Source organism: Gopherus evgoodei, chromosome 7, assembly GCF_007399415.2.
Source record: "Gopherus evgoodei ecotype Sinaloan lineage chromosome 7, rGopEvg1_v1.p, whole genome shotgun sequence".
Taxonomy (NCBI): domain Eukaryota; kingdom Metazoa; phylum Chordata; order Testudines; family Testudinidae; genus Gopherus; species Gopherus evgoodei.
The window spans coordinates 90,563,569-90,583,886 of NC_044328.1; the positions used below are offsets into that span (position 1 = coordinate 90,563,569).

General features: G+C 41.3%; 1 protein-coding gene across 2 annotated transcripts in view; it reads left to right on the top strand.

The window, feature by feature from the left end:
- Positions 1-20,318, top strand: part of SLC6A11 (solute carrier family 6 member 11) — a 205,308-nt gene that overhangs the window by 56,680 nt on the left and 128,310 nt on the right. For both annotated transcript variants that reach the window (XM_030570048.1, XM_030570047.1), the window contains exon 6: positions 1,994-2,126. In XM_030570048.1, the coding sequence (XP_030425908.1) occupies positions 1,994-2,126 (133 nt within the window). The remainder of the gene's footprint in view (positions 1-1,993; positions 2,127-20,318) is intronic.

The following is a 20,318-nucleotide window of genomic DNA, read 5'->3' on the forward strand; positions in this document are numbered from 1 at the left end:
AAAATTGTAGTAGTCTGTGCAATGGTGGTCAACGGTCAGGGTTCAAACCCTGCTGATGATGCATGATGCAGAGGTCGTTAATTGTACAAAAAAGTCTTTTTTTTTAACCTTTTTCCTTTAAAAATAGGAAATTATATTTAAAATACAACTATGTTAAGCATTATTTATTTGTCTGTGCAACCTTAATTCAGCCTGCTCGTCCATATGCATTATGATACAGTCCTTAATTACATGATCACAGGTTTCCCTCACCCAAGACCTCTGCCTCACTCAATACTGGGTTGGATGCACCAGGGAGCAGAATGAAGGTTTTCAATGTAGATTTAAAAAAAAAAAACAATAAAGTTATATAATGTAAAATATTTGGCTTTAGGGAAGCATGTCCAATGTTATCTGAGTGCACATATGTAACCCATGCTGGCTTGGTGTGGTGCTCTGTCCCCCGTCCAGTGGCACCTAGCCCAGCTCGCAACTGCTCCAGCCTTAGCTAAGAGCTATGTGACTTTTAGCTCATGCAGTAGAGCCTCATACACTAAGCTTCAGAGGTCCCAGCTTCAATCTCAACCGCCGACAACCAGTACCTATTAGCATTACACGTAGACTGAAAGTAATAAAAAATTAATAATGATACATTGAATCTAGTGTCTTTAACCACAGGAAATGAGAGTACTTATGAACTTTAATTCATCTTCACTGTGCCACTGAGAGGTAGGTTAGTGCTGTGTCTCTAAGATTGCAGATGACATTAAATGCAGATCCCCAAGGAAGCTTTGTTCAATAAAATGCATAGAAGTTTTAAGGCAGGAGATGAAAGATAAGCATAGAAGGAAAAATGAACTAGTCCGTTCTTTCTCATTTGGCAGATTTAATCTGAATCAGGATTGATCTCCCTGGGCCTGATACTCTTGTATTAGTCCAGTTTTACGTCACATATGCCTAGCTGCGGAACCCCATGTTGTTTCTGTGAGAATCGGTGGAAGCTTAATAAAAGGGTGAAAAGGGACCTAAGTGGTTGAGAGTAATTAGTCTGCAGTCTGCAGTTGGGCACATGGCTAATTACTTGCTAGAAGCAGTTTAGAGTTCACTAAGCACTTTGGTATCTATGGATATGTAATTAATACAAAATGCCATTTTAAATCAACCTCAACTGCTGACTTCAGACACTGACAGAGTCAGCCTTCACTGCTCTGGTAAATTCAGCTTCCTTTAGAAATATCTTTTAATTTCCCATAAACAATCTCTTAATTTTAAAAGGAGATGAAATCCCTTAAAGGGATTCATGAAATGGATCAGTTGTGCAGAAAGAAATTCTTGTTCCTACTCGTAACCTCTTTATTCAATGTATCACAGAATGTTGTTTTATTTACACGGGTTGGGGGAGCGGGGCTGGTGAACAGAGAATTGACATTATTTGTGATTCCATTATTGTTTCCTACTAAAAATCAAAGCACAGAAAAGTGGCAGCTGCATGCCCAAGACAAGAAAATAATTCTAAAGTTGGGGAGCTTGGTCCTGTGGCTAAAGTACTGCACTGAGATTCAGGAGACTTGGGTTCAATTTGTGGCTGTGCCACAGATTTCCTGTATGAACTTGGGCAAGCCACTAGCTTTTTTTCAGTTCCCCATCTACAAATGTGGAAAACTATACTGCCTTTCTCCCACCCTTTGTCTGAAATGACTATTTAGATTGGAAGCTGCTCCAGGCAGAAACTCTCTATTGCTATGTGTGTACAGTGCCTGACACAATGGGGCTTGGTCTCAGTTGGGGCCAGTTTGCTACTGTAACACATGGAATAATAACAGCAATGAGAGGTAGGAATCACATTGCACTTACTGTTTCTAAGCCCTTCTTTCTCAGTATGGTGCATTCTCAGTAGGCAGTTGCCAGTTCTGTGTCAAATTAAAACAGCCTTCCTTTTACCCAAATGCTGTAAAATGATTTTGTTCATAGTTTTGCTAATATTCTAGCACTTCACTATCACAATTTTTTGTAGACGCAGGGTGTTAGCCATATCCGATGGAATTGAACATATTGGGAATCTCCGCTGGGATTTGGCATTGTCTCTCCTCGCTGCTTGGACTATCTGCTACTTTTGCATTTGGAAAGGAACAAAGTCAACTGGAAAGGTAAGACTGAAAATGCTTTGTGTCCACTGAGGCACTACAGGACTTGCAGTCTCAGAATACATGTGAAAACTAAGGGTACTTAGGTTGGAGAGGAGGAAAGTGAGAAGACTTTCCTACTCTGAAAAGGAAACCTGTAAATGTGTGGGGCTTAATTCTCTTACCCTGTGCTGCGTGATGTCATTTACACCTGTTCAAAGTGGGTGTAAAATGTATCAAATCAGAACAGTAGTCTCACAGAGTAGCTGGCCCTATAAGGAAAGAGGGGTTTCAGTCTAGACCAAGCTGGATGAGCAAGCATCTCAGAGAGGTGATTAAGAAAAAGCAGAAAGCCTACAAGGAGTGGAAGAAGGGTGGGATTAGCAAGGAAAGCTACCTTAGTGAGGTCAGAACATGTAGGGATAAAGTGAGAAAGGCTAAAAGCCATGTGGATTTGGACCTTGCAAAGGGAATTAAAACCAATAGTAAAAGGTTCTATAGCCATATAAATAAGAAGAAAACAAAGAAAGAAGTGGGACCGCTAAACACTGGGGATGGAATGGAGGTTAAGGATAACCTAGGCATGGCCCAATATCTACATAAGTACTTTGCCTCAGTATTTAATAAGGCTAATGAGGAGCTTAGGGATAACGGAAGGATGACAAATGGGAATGAGGATATGGAGGTGGATATTACCACATCTGAGGTAGAAGCCAAACTTGAACAGCTTAATGGGACAAAATCGGAGGGCCCAGATAATCTTCATCCAAGAATATTAAAGGAACTGGCGCATGAAATTGCAAGCCCATTAGCAAGAGTTTTTAATGAATCGGTAAACTCAGGGGTTGTACTGTACGACTGGAGAATTGCTAACGTAGTTCCTATCTTTAAGAAAGGGGAAAAAAGTGATCAGAGTAACTATAGGCCTGTTAGTATGACATCTGTAGTATGTAAGATCTTGGAAAAAATTTTGAAGGAGAAAGTAGTTAAGGACATTGAGGTCAATGGTAATTGGGACAAATTACAACATGGTTTTACTAAAGGTAGATCGTGCCAAACCAACCTTATCTCCTTCTTTGAGAAGGTGACAGATTATTTAGACAAAGGAAATGCAGTAGATCTAATTTACCTCGATTTCAGTATGGCATTTGACACGGTTCCACATGGGGAATTATTAGTTAAATTGGAAAAGATGGGGATCAATATGAAAATTGAAAGGTGGATAAGGAACTGGTTAAAGGGGAGACTCCTACGGGTCGTACTGAAGGGTACTGTCAGGCTGGAAGGAGGTTACTAGTGGAGTTCCTCAAGGATCAGTTTTGGGACCAATCTTATTTAACCTTTTTATTACTGACCTTGGCACAAAAAGCGGGAATGTGCTAATAAAGTTTGCGGATGACACAAAGCTGGGAGGTATTGCTAACACAGAGAAGGACTGGGATATCATACAGGAAGATCTGGATGACCTTGTAAACTGGAGTATTAGTAATAGGATGAAATTTAACAGTGAAAAGTGCAAGGTCATGCATTTAGGGATTAATAATAAGAATTTTAGTTATACACTGGGGACACATCAGTTGGAAGCAACAGAGGAGGAGAAGGACCTTGGAGTATTGGTTGATCACAGGATGACTATGAGCCGCCAGTGTGATATGGCCGTTTAAAAAGCTAATGCAGTTTTAGGATGCATCAGGCGAGGTATTTCCAGCAAAGATAAGGAGGTGTTAGTACCGTTATATAAGGCACTGGTGAGACCCCATCTGGAATACTGTGTGCAGTTCTGGTCTCCCATGTTTAAGAAGGATGAATTCAAACTGGAACAGGTTCAGAGACGGGCTACTAGGATGATCCGAGGAATGGAAAACCTGCCTTATGAAAGGAGATTCAAAGAGCTTGGCTTGTTTAGCCTAACCAAAAGAAGGCTGAGGGGGGATATGCTTGCTCTTTATAAATATATCATAGGGATTAATATTAGGGAGGGAGAGGAATTATTTAAACTTAGTACCAATGTAGACACAAGAACAAATGGGTATAAACTGGACACTAGGAAGTTTAGACTTGAAATTAGACGAAGGTTTCTAACCATTAGAGGAGTGAAGTGCTGGAACAGCCTTCCAAGGCGAGTAGTGGGGGCAAATGACATATCTGGCTTTAAGACTAAGCTTGATAAATTTATGGAAGGGATGGTATGATGGGATAGCTTAATTTTGGCAATTGATTTTTGATTATCAGCAGATAAGTATGCCCAGTGGTCTGTGATGGGATGTTAGATGAGATGGGATCTGAGTTACTGCAGAGAATTCTTTCCTGAGTGCTGGCTGGTGAGTCTTGCCCTCATGCTCAGGGTTTAGCTGATCGCCATATTTGGGGTCGGGAAGGAATTTTCCTCCGGGGCAGATTGAAAGAGTCCCTGGAGGTTTTTCGCCTTCCTCTGCAGCGTGGGGCATGGGTCACTTGCTGGTGGATTCTCTGCAGCTTGAGGTTTTCAAACCACAATTTGAAGACTTCAATAACTCAGACATAGGTTAGGGATTTGTTATAGAAGTGGATGGGTAGGGTTCTGTGACCTGCTTTTTGCAGGAGATCAGACTAGATGATCATGTTGGTCCCTTCTGACCCTAAAGTCTATGAGTCTACCTGTGACAAATATAACTCACCTTCCCAGGAGAGGTAAATAAAGGTCATGTGACCAGTGAGTCAGGTGACCCAATCAGGCCTGTAGTGGATAAGGAAGAGACCTGGAGAGAGAAGATGCTGTAGATGATTGCTGGCAGATGTAAACATTGCAGAGAGTGAGATGGCTCCTGCAGGTCCCTGAGTCAGCGAGGTGAAGACACCAGTGAGGAAGGAAGCCTGTGGAGAAGGCAAAGAAGGCCAAACTCCAAGCTCAGAAGTGCTGAGAGGATAGGAAGATGGATGTCAGGGTGGAGGGGCTATGCCCATCATGAGACTGGGGTGAAAGAGACTTGTTTTTCAGTTTATTTTATGTTAATAGACCAAACCCCTGAAAGGGGGGTGTTATTGGATACATGCCTTTGTAGAAGTTACCGAGGAGTGTGAGTGAAGGGGAAATGGAGGAAGGGCACCATAGAGCCACCCCATGCCATGATGGGGCACTCTGGAGGTGGCCAATCCCGTTTCAGGGAGCATTTTACATCCACCTTGCACTCTACACAAGGTGCAGGCAATGGAGAATCAGGTCCTTTGCATTTTGCTAGTTCTGTTTTGGGTGAGAAAGTACAAGTTATGTTTTCTCCTGAACATTGTATTCCATATCAGACTATATAGGCCTTTGCTGCATTAAATTCACAGATGAGACCAATGCCAAATTCTGAACCTCAGTTGCAAGGTTTGGGTGAATTTTAATAGGGGGATGGACATACAGCATCCAAGATGTGAATTTGGTCTTAAATTGGAAGGTGTTGCAAGCATCAGTGATGACAGGGAAATAAAACAAAGACACCTAAAGAATTTAGAAACATAGGCAGCGTATAACAAAATGGAATTCATCTGGAAAAGTGAAAACTGACACCTCTGGAAATAACAATCCCCAAGACAGATATCAAGTGGGAGGAAGAAATGTTGAAAGCAGTCATACTGGAAAAGACCGAAGGGTGATGATGGGTAACCAGTTAGGTGAGAACTTGTGATACCATATTGTGCCTTAAAAGCCAGAACAAGTCTCTGCTAAATATGCAACAGAGGCATCGCTTCGCAGACTAAGGAAGCCATCTGGTGCTGGTGAGATTGCACATGGAATAATGCATAGAGTACTTCAGTAACAGAAAGATATTGAGGAACGGGAGAGGATTCATAGAAAGAAGACAAAACTATTAAGGGTCTGGAAGGCCTGGCTTTAGAGGGAAGATGAAAAGAATTAAACTAAAAGTGTGGAGAGTGGTGGTGGGGATGGGAGGGGGTGGGCGGGCAGAGGGAGGAATGAAGCAAAAAATGTCCACCTGTATTTGAAGCATGTACACCATGAGATACAGGAATGGTTTAGGGGGCACAATGAATAGGATGCAATTGAGCAAAAGTGAGTTTAAGTTGATTGTCAGGAAAAATGTCCTGATAATCAGATCTATTGGATTGCAGAGTAATCACCCCATAGGGAGGTGGTGAAAGCTCTATGAGTGGGGAGTTACTTTGTATGACTATGCAAAACGCTTTCGATTATACCATAAGGAACAAGCATGGACTGGCAGGCAGAAGGCTTGTGTGACCTCAAACAGCAGGTCTTTTATATCTCTGCTTTCTGTTATTTTTCCTACATATACCAGGGCATGTTCCTTTAGCTTCCTCTATTTCTTCAGAAATGGATTTCCAACTGAACCTGAAAATATTTAGTCTAACTGATAGACAAGAAAGCTGTTTTAATACTGTGGCACATACCAGAGTGCAGTTACAAAGGAAGAAGAAGCTCTAATATGTAGAAGGAAGGAATTGTTGTATTTTGGTGACATTTTGATAAGTGTGTTCAGCGTGAGGGTGGTTGCAGGAGAGACATTTTGATGACAGTCTGATGGAAAGTAATTTCTTTTCTATTCAGTTGAAATGTTTTGGTGACCAATTAACTGAGCAAATAGCCAGCCATTACAAAGATATTCAGAGGTGCGGGTGGGGTGAGGGGAAGGGTGAAGGGAATTGAGCATCCAAATCCCCTAGATGGTTTCAGAAATCTTAGCCTGAAACCAAAAAAAGTTGAAGCTGGAATTCTCTAGGAATTAGGAGGAATTTGGACCCCCCTACTACAGAAAGGATGTGGACAAATTGGAGAAGGTCCAGCAGAGGGCAACGAAAATGATCGGGGCTGGGGCACATGACTTACGAGGAGATGCTGAGGGAACTGGGTTTGTTTAGTTGGGGATTGGTCCTGCTTTGAGCAGGGGATTGGACTAGATGACCTCCTGAGGTCCCTTCCAACCCTGATATTCTATGATTCTGTGTGTAGTCTGCAGAAGAGAAGAATGAGGTGGGATTTGATAGCAGTCTTCAGTTACCTGAAGGGGGGTCCAAAGAGGATGAAGTTTGGCTGTTCTCAGTGGTGGCAGATGACAGAACAAGGAGCAATGGTTTCAAGTTGCAGTGGGGGAGGTCTAGGTTGGATACTAGGAAACATTATTTTACTAGGAGGGTGGTGAAGCACTGAAATGGGTTACCGAGGGAGGTGGTGGAATCTCCATCCTTAGAGGTTTTTAAGGCCTGGCTTGACAAAGCCCTGGCTGGGATGATTTAGATGGTGTTGGTCCTGCTTTGAGTACATGGCCTCCTGAGGTCTCTTACAACCCTAATCTTCTATGATTATATGAAAAGGCTCATTAGAGACTCAAAACACTTAAGTCATGTACAGCTCAAATAGTTAACAAACAGCTAGGCAGCTGCAGATGTAGATATATACAATAATGTAATTAATAATATCAAAAGTCCAGCTCTTGCCTTATGGCAAAACAGTGTCTTTTGTTGCTCTGTTATGATAACAATGGACTGTGTTTTAGGGGCTCTTTCCATTTATGCAGCAACAGGTTAGTACTATAATTTCCTCAGGAGTGCTAGGTTTGGGGGCATCTACTGTCTGACTGATACATCGCTGCCTCAGGCAGGTACGTTCTGGTGGCTTTAGGGTGAGTTCAGATCCTCTGTTCCCGAGCGCATTTGCTGGAGTTTGTGGTGCTTGCTGCTACCTGTGAAATGGGCAGTAAGGCGCTGTAGGAGACTGTCCATGTAGGAACCTGTACTGGTAGAATGTCTGTGGGATGTAGCTCACAGCCAGCACTGCCCCTTTCCCTCCATCGCTGCTGCTCTTACTCGTAATGGAAGTATTTCACCTTATGAGTTCAGATTATCATATCTTAGTTCTGATTAATAATTAGGCCCTTTACCGGAGACTCTTTTCCAGTATCTTCTCTAGGCCAGTGATGCATTTTTGCTCTGTAAGAGGAACTTCCCTTTCTGGGGTGGCTGAAGGATTTCAGCCCTCTGAGAATTGTTCTTTCTTCTGACAGAGGGCTGTGGGAATGTGTATCTTCTCTCTGCCTCCCCTGACTGGTTGGCCAAGTTGGTACACCACAATGATGTGTTGCTATAGGCACTTCATAATAATGCTGTAGATTAGGGATGACAGAGTGGTTTCTGGGTATGTTGCAGTTTTTATACCTATTGTAATGACATTTTAAGTTTCTTTCAAAGATCTTCCGTTTTTTAGTCATTGACGTCGGCTTGCACATAGTTTATGCTCATTTGTATCCAAATGTGCTGGGAAAATTTAGGACACTTCCAAGTTCTGTCACTAATAAGTCATCTCTAAAGCAAAACAAGACTTTTAGTTTTTTTAAAAAGTACGTCTTAGGTATAGTTTCAGAATGTACAATTCTTTCATACTACTACTCCCTGCCCCCAAGTAGAACACCAGTCGCTTCCCTACCACCATATTTACTAAATATTAGACAATGACATTATGGGCCTGAGTCTCAGCTGGAGTAGATCAGTGGAGCTCTGTCCCAGAGCTGGCTGGGAACTGGAATTTCCATTCTGTGGTAAAATGCGAACATATTTTGGGGAAAAAAGATCATTCTAAATTAGAACAAAATAATGCTGAAATTTCAAAATTTTCCCACAGATGAAAATTCCAAAAAAATTCCATTTGGAACCATTGAAACATTTTGATGTTTATATTATATTAGTATATTATATCTAATACTTATGAATTAGATCTGGTTGGAACATTTTTGGTAAAATATGCTGCTTCATCAAAGTTGAAATGTCTCAGGGAGATGTATCAGTTTCAACAAAGTTTTCAAGAGGAGGATTTTTGAGGTTCAGGATGGACTCTCTGGTTGTGGAGAGAAAGGGAGAAGGAGTGAAACGGTGAAAACCTATCTTTGGATAAAAAAAAATGTTTTTACATAATTCTGTTTCATGAAAATGTTCAAAAAGTTTTACTCGTGTTTCATATGGAATAAAAACATTCTGAAACCTTGAAATTTGTCACAAAAAGGAATTGTCATTTTCTGGACAGCTGTAATATAAAGATATTAAAATATTAATGTTAATATTACATTATAAAAGTCAAAGTGATAAAGTTGAAATGAAACATTTGCAACATTCTTGAAACTAAACATCTTGACTTTTTCCCATTCAAAATTTAATTAAAATAGCAACATTTCTACAAAACATTTCTATTTTGATGAAACTACAGTTTTAATGGGAAAACTGTTGAAAATTTTTCAACCAGCTATGATTGATGTCAATGGAGCTATGTCTCTTTACCCTCACTGAAGATCTGGCTCATCGATAATTTACCTTTAGATCAGCTTGCTGTTATTTGACTACTTGTTTACATACTTTACAAACTAATGCACTGAATAGAGCAAGACCAAAAGGAACTAAAGGTGACAAAATAACGAAACATAGAAACATAGGAATTGCCACACTGGGTCAGATCTGAGATCCAGCTAGCCCAGTAATCTGTATTCAACAACGTCCAACACCAGGTGAAAGAACCTGCAGTAGGCAAATGTGGGGTAATCTGCCTTTCAAATTAGGTCTTGCTCTGGTCTCTAGTAGTTAGAGATTGCTGTAGTATTTTTTCCAAAATGTTTTTTGTCATTAATGACAATAACTCTGGATATTCTTGTTATCCCTATAAATTCCTTTTTGAATCTTGCTAAGTTCTTGGCCTCAATGGCTTCATGTGGCGGTGAGTTCCACAGTCTAGTTACATGTTATGAGAAAAAATACCCTCTTTAATCAGTTTTGAGTTTCCCACCTTTTAATTTAATTAGATATTTCCTTGCTCTTGTATTATGAGGCAAGGAGATCTGAAGCTTCCAATCTATCTTCTCTACAGCATTCAATATTTTATGTACTTTTATTGTGTCCCTTTTATTTGTCCCCTCTCTGGTCCTAACTATCCTAAATAAGTTTGTCATCTGCAAATTTTGCTATGTAAAGAGATGTGAGAGACTCATGTTTCTCACTTGAATCCTAACAATCTCTTAGGGCTGGTCTACAGTATGCAGTTACATTGGTATAGATATATCTCACAGAGGTGTGAAAAATCCACGCTCCTGAGAGACGTAACTATACTGACCTAACCCCTGGTGTAGACAGCACTAGGCTGATGGCAGAATTCTTCTGTCAACCTAGCTTTTGACTCTCAGGGAGATGGATTATGTACAGTGACCAGAGAGCCTCTCCCGTTGACATAAGTAGTATCTACACTGAAGCACTACAGCTGTGCTGCTGTAGCATTTTAAGTGTAGACATACCCTTTGTGAGAGCAAGGCTTTGTCTTTCCTGCTTTAGGCAAGGAAATGATTATTAGAATAGTGCTTCCTATCCCTAACACATAGGATTCTGTGAATGCGGCTGGAGAAACTTCAGGGAACCTTACCATTAATAAGACACATTAGTAATAATATATTGCATTGCTAGAGTGTTTACTCATCATACAGCATCTCTGAGATACACCCACTTGGGGTGGGAGGGGCAGGGTAAACAATAGCCAGCTAGTGTGCAGCCTGCTGCATAACCACATGGGAAGTGAGAAGATTTGGGCAAAGACATTTGGATATACGCATCGTCTTCTAAAACATGCCACCATTTTTAATGCCCTATAAAGAGCCCCTCTTTATGCTATATGTGAACTTGTAATAAGAAAGGGCTGAAGCAGTACTGCAAAAATGAATCTGTGGTTCCAGGGATTATTGGTGTTTCAAGCCTGAACCGTAGAGCACTGAGATACCCCTCCAGCTTTACATTCTTATGTATAATACCCTGTCCTAATATTTGAAAAGCAATAATAGACCGGGAGGAAAAGGATTATTTAAAAGTGAATCTAGTACAACATGGAGCAGTAGGCTTGGATAAAAGGACTCTGTTTAGATGGTGAGGATTAGACACAATTTAGCTATTCAAGTAATTAATGCAATAAGCATCCCTCAGTCACATGCAAGATCAGTTTATGGAATCTTGTAGAATCTTTCCTGCTTGCAGCAAGGAGCCAAGATGGATGAGCCATTTGATCTCTAGCAACTAGTCCTTGCAATAGTTCTGATGAAACCTGATAGCCTGATCCAAAGGCCTTTGAAGGTTCCCATTGATATTAATGGCCTTCAGATCAGGCAGTACTAGAGCTACTTATCCCAGAAGACAAGGCTTTGATCATGGAGGATCTTTGTTGCAGATATTAATACAGTATCAATTTGCTTGTTATCGGGTTGGCTAATGACTCAGTTTTTGCTTTTGATTTATGAGTGATCATTTTAATTACTGGACTCATCAATGAAAAGGCAATAAACCATGTCATCAGATAAATACTAAATTGCTAAAAGCAAACAACCAATACACCCCTGCCCTCCACAAAGCAGTAAATAAATTCATTAAAATCTAGTATTCATTCTAATTTGCTCTCCTGATGTACTTCATAGAGAAAATTGGGATGATTGACACAGTCCGTTATGATGTGTGTTAATGGTACTTGTCTGGAGAAATGGGGGGAGGGATAGCTCAGTGGTTTGAGCGTTGGCCTGCTCAACCCAGGGTTGTAAATTCAATCCTTAAGGGGGCCTCTTAGGGATCTGGGGCAAAATCAGTACTTGGTCCTGCTAGTGAAGGCAGGGGGCTGGACTCAATAACCTTTCAAGGTCCCTTCCAGTTCTAGGAGATTGGTATATCTCCAATTTTTTTTTTAATCTTGATGGTGGGTGGAAAACTGCTTTTGGGTAGAGAAACCTTTTTAAACTAGTTTTAAAAGAACAAAAACATGATATCTGTCTGCAAAATTATGGGTTGTACTTTTGCCACATATGATTTGGCAAAGAGTCAAAATTTCCCAATGTTGTATTAAATTAAAAATGTATTATCGTGTAACACTGAGATCAGAGGGTGAGTTATTGCTCTGAGTATCACAATACTCACATAACCACCGGGATTATGACCCATGAGTTTGGATGGATGGAATGATTCAGATCAAATAAGATACCACCTCTCCCATTTCTTTGCCCAAAAGTTGAGTCAAACCCAAATGAAAGCTATCCTCCTTTGGTTCTCAGTTCCCCTACACCTCTATATTCTGACCAGGACTGGAACTGGCGAAGTGCAGTACTTTGTGAAAACCTCTTAGGGAATTTCAGGGACCAGCTGGAAGATACAGAAATCTCCCAAAAGAGCTTGTTCCTATGAGTTTATCAGCCCTATTTTATATATTGGAGTGGTTTGAATAACCATCTTAACATTTAGCTGCTTATCCAAACTGAACTTAACCTGAGGACCTTTTGAGGTTCTCCACCACTTGTTTTGAGTTACTTGATGTGAAACACTACCTTAATCGATGCAGTGGTGCGATCATCCACCATAACAAATAGAAGAAAGAGGCAGCAGATTACGAAAATTGTGCCGGGGGGCTGACTCTGAGGGACTAAAGACAGGGCAGGGAAAATCAGCTCTTCACCAGGCAGCAAATGTCTACAAGAAAAACCTTCATCATCAACATTGGTGAAACATAATGCTTCCTGTGAGATTCCTGTGTTACTGTATGCAATTGATGCACTCAGATACTTAGTAATGGGAGCCAGATAACAGCTAGGTAGATAAGATCTTCACATTATCATGGAACGTGTGAGTGGATTGATTAAGAAAGTCCCATGAGTCAAAACATGGAATAATAGACTAGATAATTATTACACAAATATCTTCTCATTAAATATTTATGACACTTTTTCCTAATTATCATTAGTTACTTTCCTATTTTGTATTGCAGTTCTAAAAAGGATCCTGCTTGGTTAACATAATTGTTTGCAACTCATTTTTATAAAATCCCTTAGAGGGCTACTCTGCAGTGCACTTACCACAGAAAAACTTAAGGAGAACTGCTGAATTGTTTATTTTTGACCTTTATTAGCCATTCTTGTATTCTACTTCCTACCATGGCATTACTGAAAAAGGTTTAGAAACCTTAACAGGGCAAAAGACTTCCTTTGTCCCTAAAGGGACTATGTTACAATTTTACCTACATTAAGAAAATTGGTTATTGGGTTGCATAGATGTAAGTGAGGGCAGAATTTAGCATTTTTTCCTTAAAGTGCAGACTTTTTCTACTGCTTTCTATATGCATAAATATCTAAACTGGTGGCATTCAGCTCAGTTCTCCTGGAGCAGCTCCTCAGATTAATGGCTGTGACTGGTGCTTGTCGTCTTCTGCTTGACTGGGTTTGGCAAACTTGGTTTGAGTCAATAAAACTTCCCAATAGCACCTAGTTTCGGGGGTTTGTCACAACATGAAGCTCAGATAAGGGTAAAGATTCACAAATCCCTTAAGTGGGCTTGTTTGGATTAATGGTTTCAGGTCAGAGTTGGTGAAATTCACACTTTCTAGCAGCCAGATTATGGCACTTTTACTCAGGCTGAATAATACCTTACTCCTCAAGAAGTCCCACTGATCAGTATAATCTAGTCCTAGCTAGATTTTCAGTCCAGGGAAACAGACCAACAGACCTAGATAGTTAAGATCCATACTTGATGAGCGTCTGAGCTTTCGAGTGCTTATCCCTATAAGTTAAATGCTAAACCTTTAAAGCTCACGAGGAAAATGAAGTTGAAATTCTACTAGATCTGGTTAAAGTTTTATTTTCTTGTCAGGGGAAATCCATTAATTTAGACAAGCAGTTTCTGTCAACTTTCAAAGGCAATATTTTAGCTAACAAACTCAGCACTGGCTGAGTATAAAGCCATCCTTAGCTATAGAATTCAACAAATTCCTTCCAGTCCTCTCCCCTTCCTCACTCACAAGCACAGCTGGGTCCTGTGAGGTGGTTTATGGGCGTCTTTCTGTTCCTCCTGTCAAATTATTTGATTATCCATGTTGGACGAGTAGAAGAGAGGACACAGTGCTAGAGAAAGAAAAATCATTTTCTTTTGTCTCTCCTTTTGCTTTACTTTTTCAAAGAAGTGACATTGTTTTCAGAGGCAAATGTGACATTTTTCATTTCTTGTACTAGGCATTCAGCACTGGAGGATCTGAAAGCTTAGCTTTCACATAATTTCCACCTGCTATTCCCTAGGGCTCAGATCTTGAAATGGGTCTCCCTGGGCAGAATCTAGTTTTGTATTAGTGTTCTTTTAAGGAACAGCCCTCATGAAGCTTCCCACCACACATGGGAGAACGCCCACTATTACATCCCTTTATGTTGCCCAGCATACTCTCTGTTTGCATTCTGATCTCATTCTATGTGCTAGTTAGGGCCATAGCTCCATCGTGTCAGCACCTCGTCTAGGGTGCTATGCTTGCAGTGGGCTGTGCAAGGAAAGGAAGGTGCCTTTGTACCTTCGCCCCAACTGTATGTATACCTGAATAAGGCCATGATCTGGCCCCTAATTTACTACAGGGGAATGAATCCTCTGAAATTGGGCACAGGGCTATATTGGTCCCATTAGAAAGGTTGGCAGCAGACTGCGGTGACTAGGGATGGCTCTAGGTATTTTGCAGCCCCAAGAATGGCAGGCACGCTGCCTTCGGCGGCTTGCCTGCGGGAGGTCCCTGGTCCCGCAGATTCAGCGGCTTGCCTGCGAGAGGTCCCGGGTCTCGCAGATTCGGCGGCACACCTGCGGGAGGTCCGCCAAAGCCGTGGGACCAGTGGACCCTCCTCAGGCATGCCGCTGAAGGCAGCCTACCTGCTACCCTCATGGCGACCGGCAGAGCGCCCCCTTGGCTTGCCACCCCAAGCACGCGCTTGGCGTGCTGGTGCCTGGAGCCGTCCCTGGTGGTGACTTTACTCTGCCCCATATTTTAGTGTCTTTGAAATTGTTGACTATGATATCCTACTGTGCAGAAAGGCTTTTGTTTTTAGACTACAGTGATCCAGTTCTGATCTCACATCAGCTTTACACTGCTCTGACTCCATTGATTTCAGTGGAATGACAGCTGATTTATAATTGTGTATGAGAGACCAGAATACAGCCAAGCAAGAAGAAAACTGAAAAATTGATACAAATTTGCTCAGGATTGGAGCAAAATATTTAACTAACCTCTGTGCACTGCCTTCCGCTGAATCTAATATCCACTAGGCTCTCCCTGAAGACTCCTAGCAACATATCTCGTGTGTGCCAAAACATAAAGTTCAGAAATAGCTCTCCATACCTTTTGCCCATTAGTCAGCTGCCCTCCCATCAGAAGGAGTTAAGCTCTGCTTGCCAGCAGTTAAGTCCCACACAGAAAATGTATTTTTCAATAGCAGACTATATAAAGACTCTAATGGATTCAATGAGGCAGAAAGAAAGTGAAAGGACAGAAGAAGAAAATAAAAGAGAAAGATGTGTGGAAAAAAAAAAAAAGAACTGGGGCCCATTGTAAGGGCCCAGGAAAAGGAACTAGGCAGCAATGATTATATCTCCTGAAGTGTCTTTTTGTTTCAGCCTGAAGTAGTAGCAAAGAATAGCCCTTCATGGTGAGGTTTTAGCACTCAGTCCAAGATTGATCTCTGTATTCAAAGGAGGAAAGTAGAACGTTCATGAGATGCATGCAGAGTTTCTGCTTTCCAGCCTCCTCTGTGTGAAGTTTTAAAACAGCTACTGAGATTTTTTTTCCCCCCTCCCCTGTGCTGCTCTGAGCATTTAAGGACATCTCTAAGCTGTTAGCTAAGGAGATCTGTATGCAGTGCTGGCGAGCATTTTTCACAAATTGTGATTGGTGATTGTGGACAGCTTTAGTTTGTAATATTAAATCAAAATAATGCAATATCTGTTTCGTTTGTTTGCCATTAGCTTTCAGTAGCAGAGGTCCACCTTTACTAGGAACTGTGGCTTAGAGTGTGTCGACACTTCAGAGACTATGCCAGCATAGCTACTTCTCTGTAGCTATGTCAGCTTGGTCCTGAAGTGTAGATGCAGCCTACACAGATGGAAGAGGTTTTTTTTCATTGGTGTCGGAATACAGTAGCTATGTGGATGGAAGAATTCATTTTTCTACCAATGTCGCTACATCTACATGGGGGATTAGGTCAGAATAGTTATGTCAGTCAGCAGTGTGGTTTTTCCACAGCCCCGACCCAAGGAACCTATGTCAACCTAACCTTTAAGTGTGGACCAAGCCTAAGGCTGTGGCTACGCTAGAGAGCTTAAAGTGGCACAGCTGCACCGATGTAGCTGCGCCACTGTACGCTCTCTACTGGACCTGCTCTAAGCCAACAAGGGAGAGTTCTCCCGTTGGCTTAATTATCCAGCCCCGGACAGCAGTGGTATCTTCTACCACCGACATAGCGCTGTCCACACTGGCACTTAAGTCAGCATAAGTTATGTCATTTGGAGGTGGCTAATTCACATCCCTGAGCGACATAACTTATACCGACGTAAGCTGCAGTGTGTACATAGTCTTGTATTAGATAAGAGCCTACTCCAAGTTAATTGAAGTCAATAGGAGTGTATCATGCCCTAAATGTGACAGGAGGATAGCTTGGGGTCCAGGGCCATGTAAGAAGGCTGGAGGAAAGGTGTAATTCAATGTACCAAGCCAGGGCATGAAATAGAAACAACCCAACTGTTAGTACAAAATGAAAAGTGTTTTCTGAAAATATTAAGATGTAGACAAATGTAGTGAAATAAAAACAGACATCTCTCTCAAGGAAAAGCATATTGTTTTAGTAAAGGTACTGTACATGGACTTGTGCCTGGACTGGACATTCTATAAAACTTTCAGACACTTTAACCTTTGTTTAAAAAGTAAAATCAAGCCAGCAAACAAGATTTTAATGTCTGAATCACCTCAGTCCATTTCTTCCACATATTATTACTTTGTCGTTATTATGTTACTCCGCAATCAACCACTCCACACCCTTCCCCCACAATTAAACAAACACAAGCAAACAGAAAACCGAACAGAAAAAATGTCAGAAAGAAGATGGGAGCCAAGCAATAAAACAAGAAAATAGGTCTCTGGGGGTGCATGTGCGATCTGTAGGTAGTATGGCATTTCAGGTGCTAAAGCATTGTTGTTGGTAGTTATTTTGGGGGGCTTGGCAGGTGAAGTACAACTTGTATTTCTGCTGGGTAACTCTCTGTTAGGTTCTATGAAGCCAATATTGTTAAAACAAAGATTGCAGAGTTACGCCAATAGACAGCCGTCATTCCACATGTGCAGCACCTGGTGTGAACTGGCATAACTCCCTTTGCTGAAGATGTGGACCATTATTACAGGGATGTCTGTGATATCCATTCTCACAGTATCTGAGTACCCTGAGTACATGGATTAGAAATATATCAAGTTCCCTGGTGGGAACGATGCTCAATTCCTTTAGTCCTACAGGCCAAGTGGAGGTACTCTTTTTGCAAAGTACTGGATTTCTTTGTATTGGTTATTTTGTCTACAGTATTGCTCTTATAGATTCATAGATTCTAGGACTGGAAGGGACCTCGAGAGGTCATTGAGTCCAGTCCCCTACCCTCATGGCAGGACCAAATACTGTCTAGACTATCCCTGATAGACATTTATCTAACCTACTCTTAAATATCTCCAGAGATGGAGATTCCACAACCTCCCTAGGCAATTTATTCCAGGGTTTAACCACCCTGACAGTTAGGAACTTTTTCCTAATGTCCAACCTAAACCTCCCTTGCTGCAGTTTAAGCCCATTGCTTCTTGTTCTGTCCTTAGAGGCTAAGGTGAACAAGTTTTCTCCCTCCTCCTTATGAAACCCTTTTAGATACCTGAAAACTGCTATCATATCCCCTCTCAGTCTTCTCTTTTCCAAACTAAACAAACCCAATTCTTTCAGCCTTCCTTCATAGGTCATGTTCTCAAGACCTTTAATCATTCCTGTTGCTCTTCTCTGGACCCTCTCCAATTTCTCCACATCTTTCTTGGAATGTGGTGCCCAGAACTGGATACAATACTCCAGTTGAGGCCTAACCAGCGCAGAGTAGAGTGGAAGAATGACTTCTTGTGTCTTGCTCACAACATACCTGTTAATGCATTCCAGAATCACGTTTGCTTTTTTTGCAACAGCATCACACTATTGACTCATATTTAGCTTGTGATCCACTATAACCCCTAGATCCCTTTTTGCCGTACTCCTTCCTAGACAGTCTCTTCCCATTCTGTATGTGTGAAACTGATTGTTCCTTCCTAAGTGGAGCACTTTGCATTTGTCTTTATTAAACTTCATCCTGTTTACCTCAGACCATTTCTCCAATTTGTCCACATCATTTTGAATTATGACCCTATCCTCCAAAGCAGTTGCAATCCTTTCCAGTTTGGTATCATCTGCAAACTTTATAAGCGTACTTTCTATGCCAACATCTAAGTCGTTGATGAAGATACTGTTGTGGAAAAGACCATCACCCAGTTGATTTGGATCAGACAGCCGGAGGCACCTTTTATTGATAAAACAAGATTATAAGTATGCATACAGGGAGAGACAGTGTAATCCCATGCTAAAGGTAGGCTGCTTTGCCCTTTACAATGTTCACCACGCTTATAAAGGTTAAAACCGCAAAACGTCATATTGATTACACAAGTAATTTGCCCTTTTCTGGTAAGTTAATATTGCAAATCAGCAAGCTATTTTAACACCTATCATGCGTGTTGGCAGTGGGTGAGCTGGTCATTCTGTAACTCCACCTTGCGGTTACCGTAAGCAAGCAATAATATTTTGCTTAAAACTGAGCTGACACTTGAGTGACCCTTTGTCCCCCTCCCAGTTCCTCTTTTGTCAGTGTTCCATACCCCGCTTTCCTCATATCTAGTTTCTCCACACCCAGTGCACACCCAGTGCCACAGTAATACAAGTTTCTTTGAAAACTAAAACCATGGCCTTTATTTTGCATTTATTTAGCTTGCATGGCCTATAAACTAATAAAGCTAAAAGCATATAATTGTTACAATATTATATGTTAAAATTACAGGTGCTTATATCAATGGTAGGGCTCTGCAGCAGGGATAAATAGATTACTATTTCAATCATGGCCCTGGTACAGTATCTGACCAGTGACAGCAACCTCCAAAAGGCTTTGGTGGCATTTCTTTATACCTTAATGCTTAGCATGCTAATAAACCAATATGCAGGCCTTGGGATCCAGACAAACAAAAGTGGTTTTATTTAGCATTTGTTTAGTTAGAGCCCGGAGCCCACACACAGGGGCCTGCAAAACAATTGCAAAGTTTAGTTAACTGTAAAAGCTTATTTAACAAGGCCGTGGGGGTTACATTCCCTATCAGTACTGAATAGCGCCGGTCCCAAAACAGACCTGTGGGGAACCCCACTTGTTATACCTTTCCAGCAGGATTGGGAACCATTAATAAATACTCTCTGGGTACAGTTATCCAGCCAGTTATGCACCATCTTATAGTAGCCCTATCTAAGTTGTATTTTCCTAGTTTACTGATAAAAATATCATGCGAGACCATATCAACTGCCTTACTAAAGTCTAGGTATACCACATCCACCGCTTCTCCCTTATCCACAAGACTCGTTATCCTATCAAAGAAAGCTATCAGATTGGTTTGACATGATTTGTGTGACATGGTTTGTGAGATTTACAAACCTTAATTCTGTATATCTCATTGAAGTCAGCTACAAAAGATGCAATACAAAACTAGTGTAAAGACCTGCAAAAGTATAATGATATACCTTTCTATCTGAGCGACAAAGACAGCTTCAGTGCTGGAGCTTCCATTGCTACATTGGGTACTCTAAATATCTGGCACTCCCAGAGGGATGTGGTGGCCACAAAACACCTGCTAGTCACTTCTTCTACTGAACACTTGGAAAATACCTAAGTTGTAAAATCGACAGCAGGTCCTAAGCATATATGATCATGCCATATGGCACTTTACAGGGGCACGCATGGCTCTACTGTTACAATGGATCACACAAAGTGAGAAATAACTTAATACTTCTTGAAGTCGGGGTAAAATGTCCACATTTCCTGTGGGTAGCGGATATGTGCATTGTTATCTGAAGTAGCAGACATTCATTGCTATACAGTGTTGTTATTTATTATGCTTCTACTGTCTAGAGCCTCCTGCCAAGATCAGAGAGAGCCCTGTTGTGCAAGCTGCTATGTAAACATGTAGTATGAGACTGCATGTGACCCAAAGAGCTTACATTCTAAATAAGCCAGACAGAAGGTGGGAGTAGTGTCATTTCCAGGGGAACTGAGGCACAAAGAGATTAAGTAAGTTGCTCAAGGGTGAACAGAAAATCTTTGGCAGAACTGGGAGCTGAA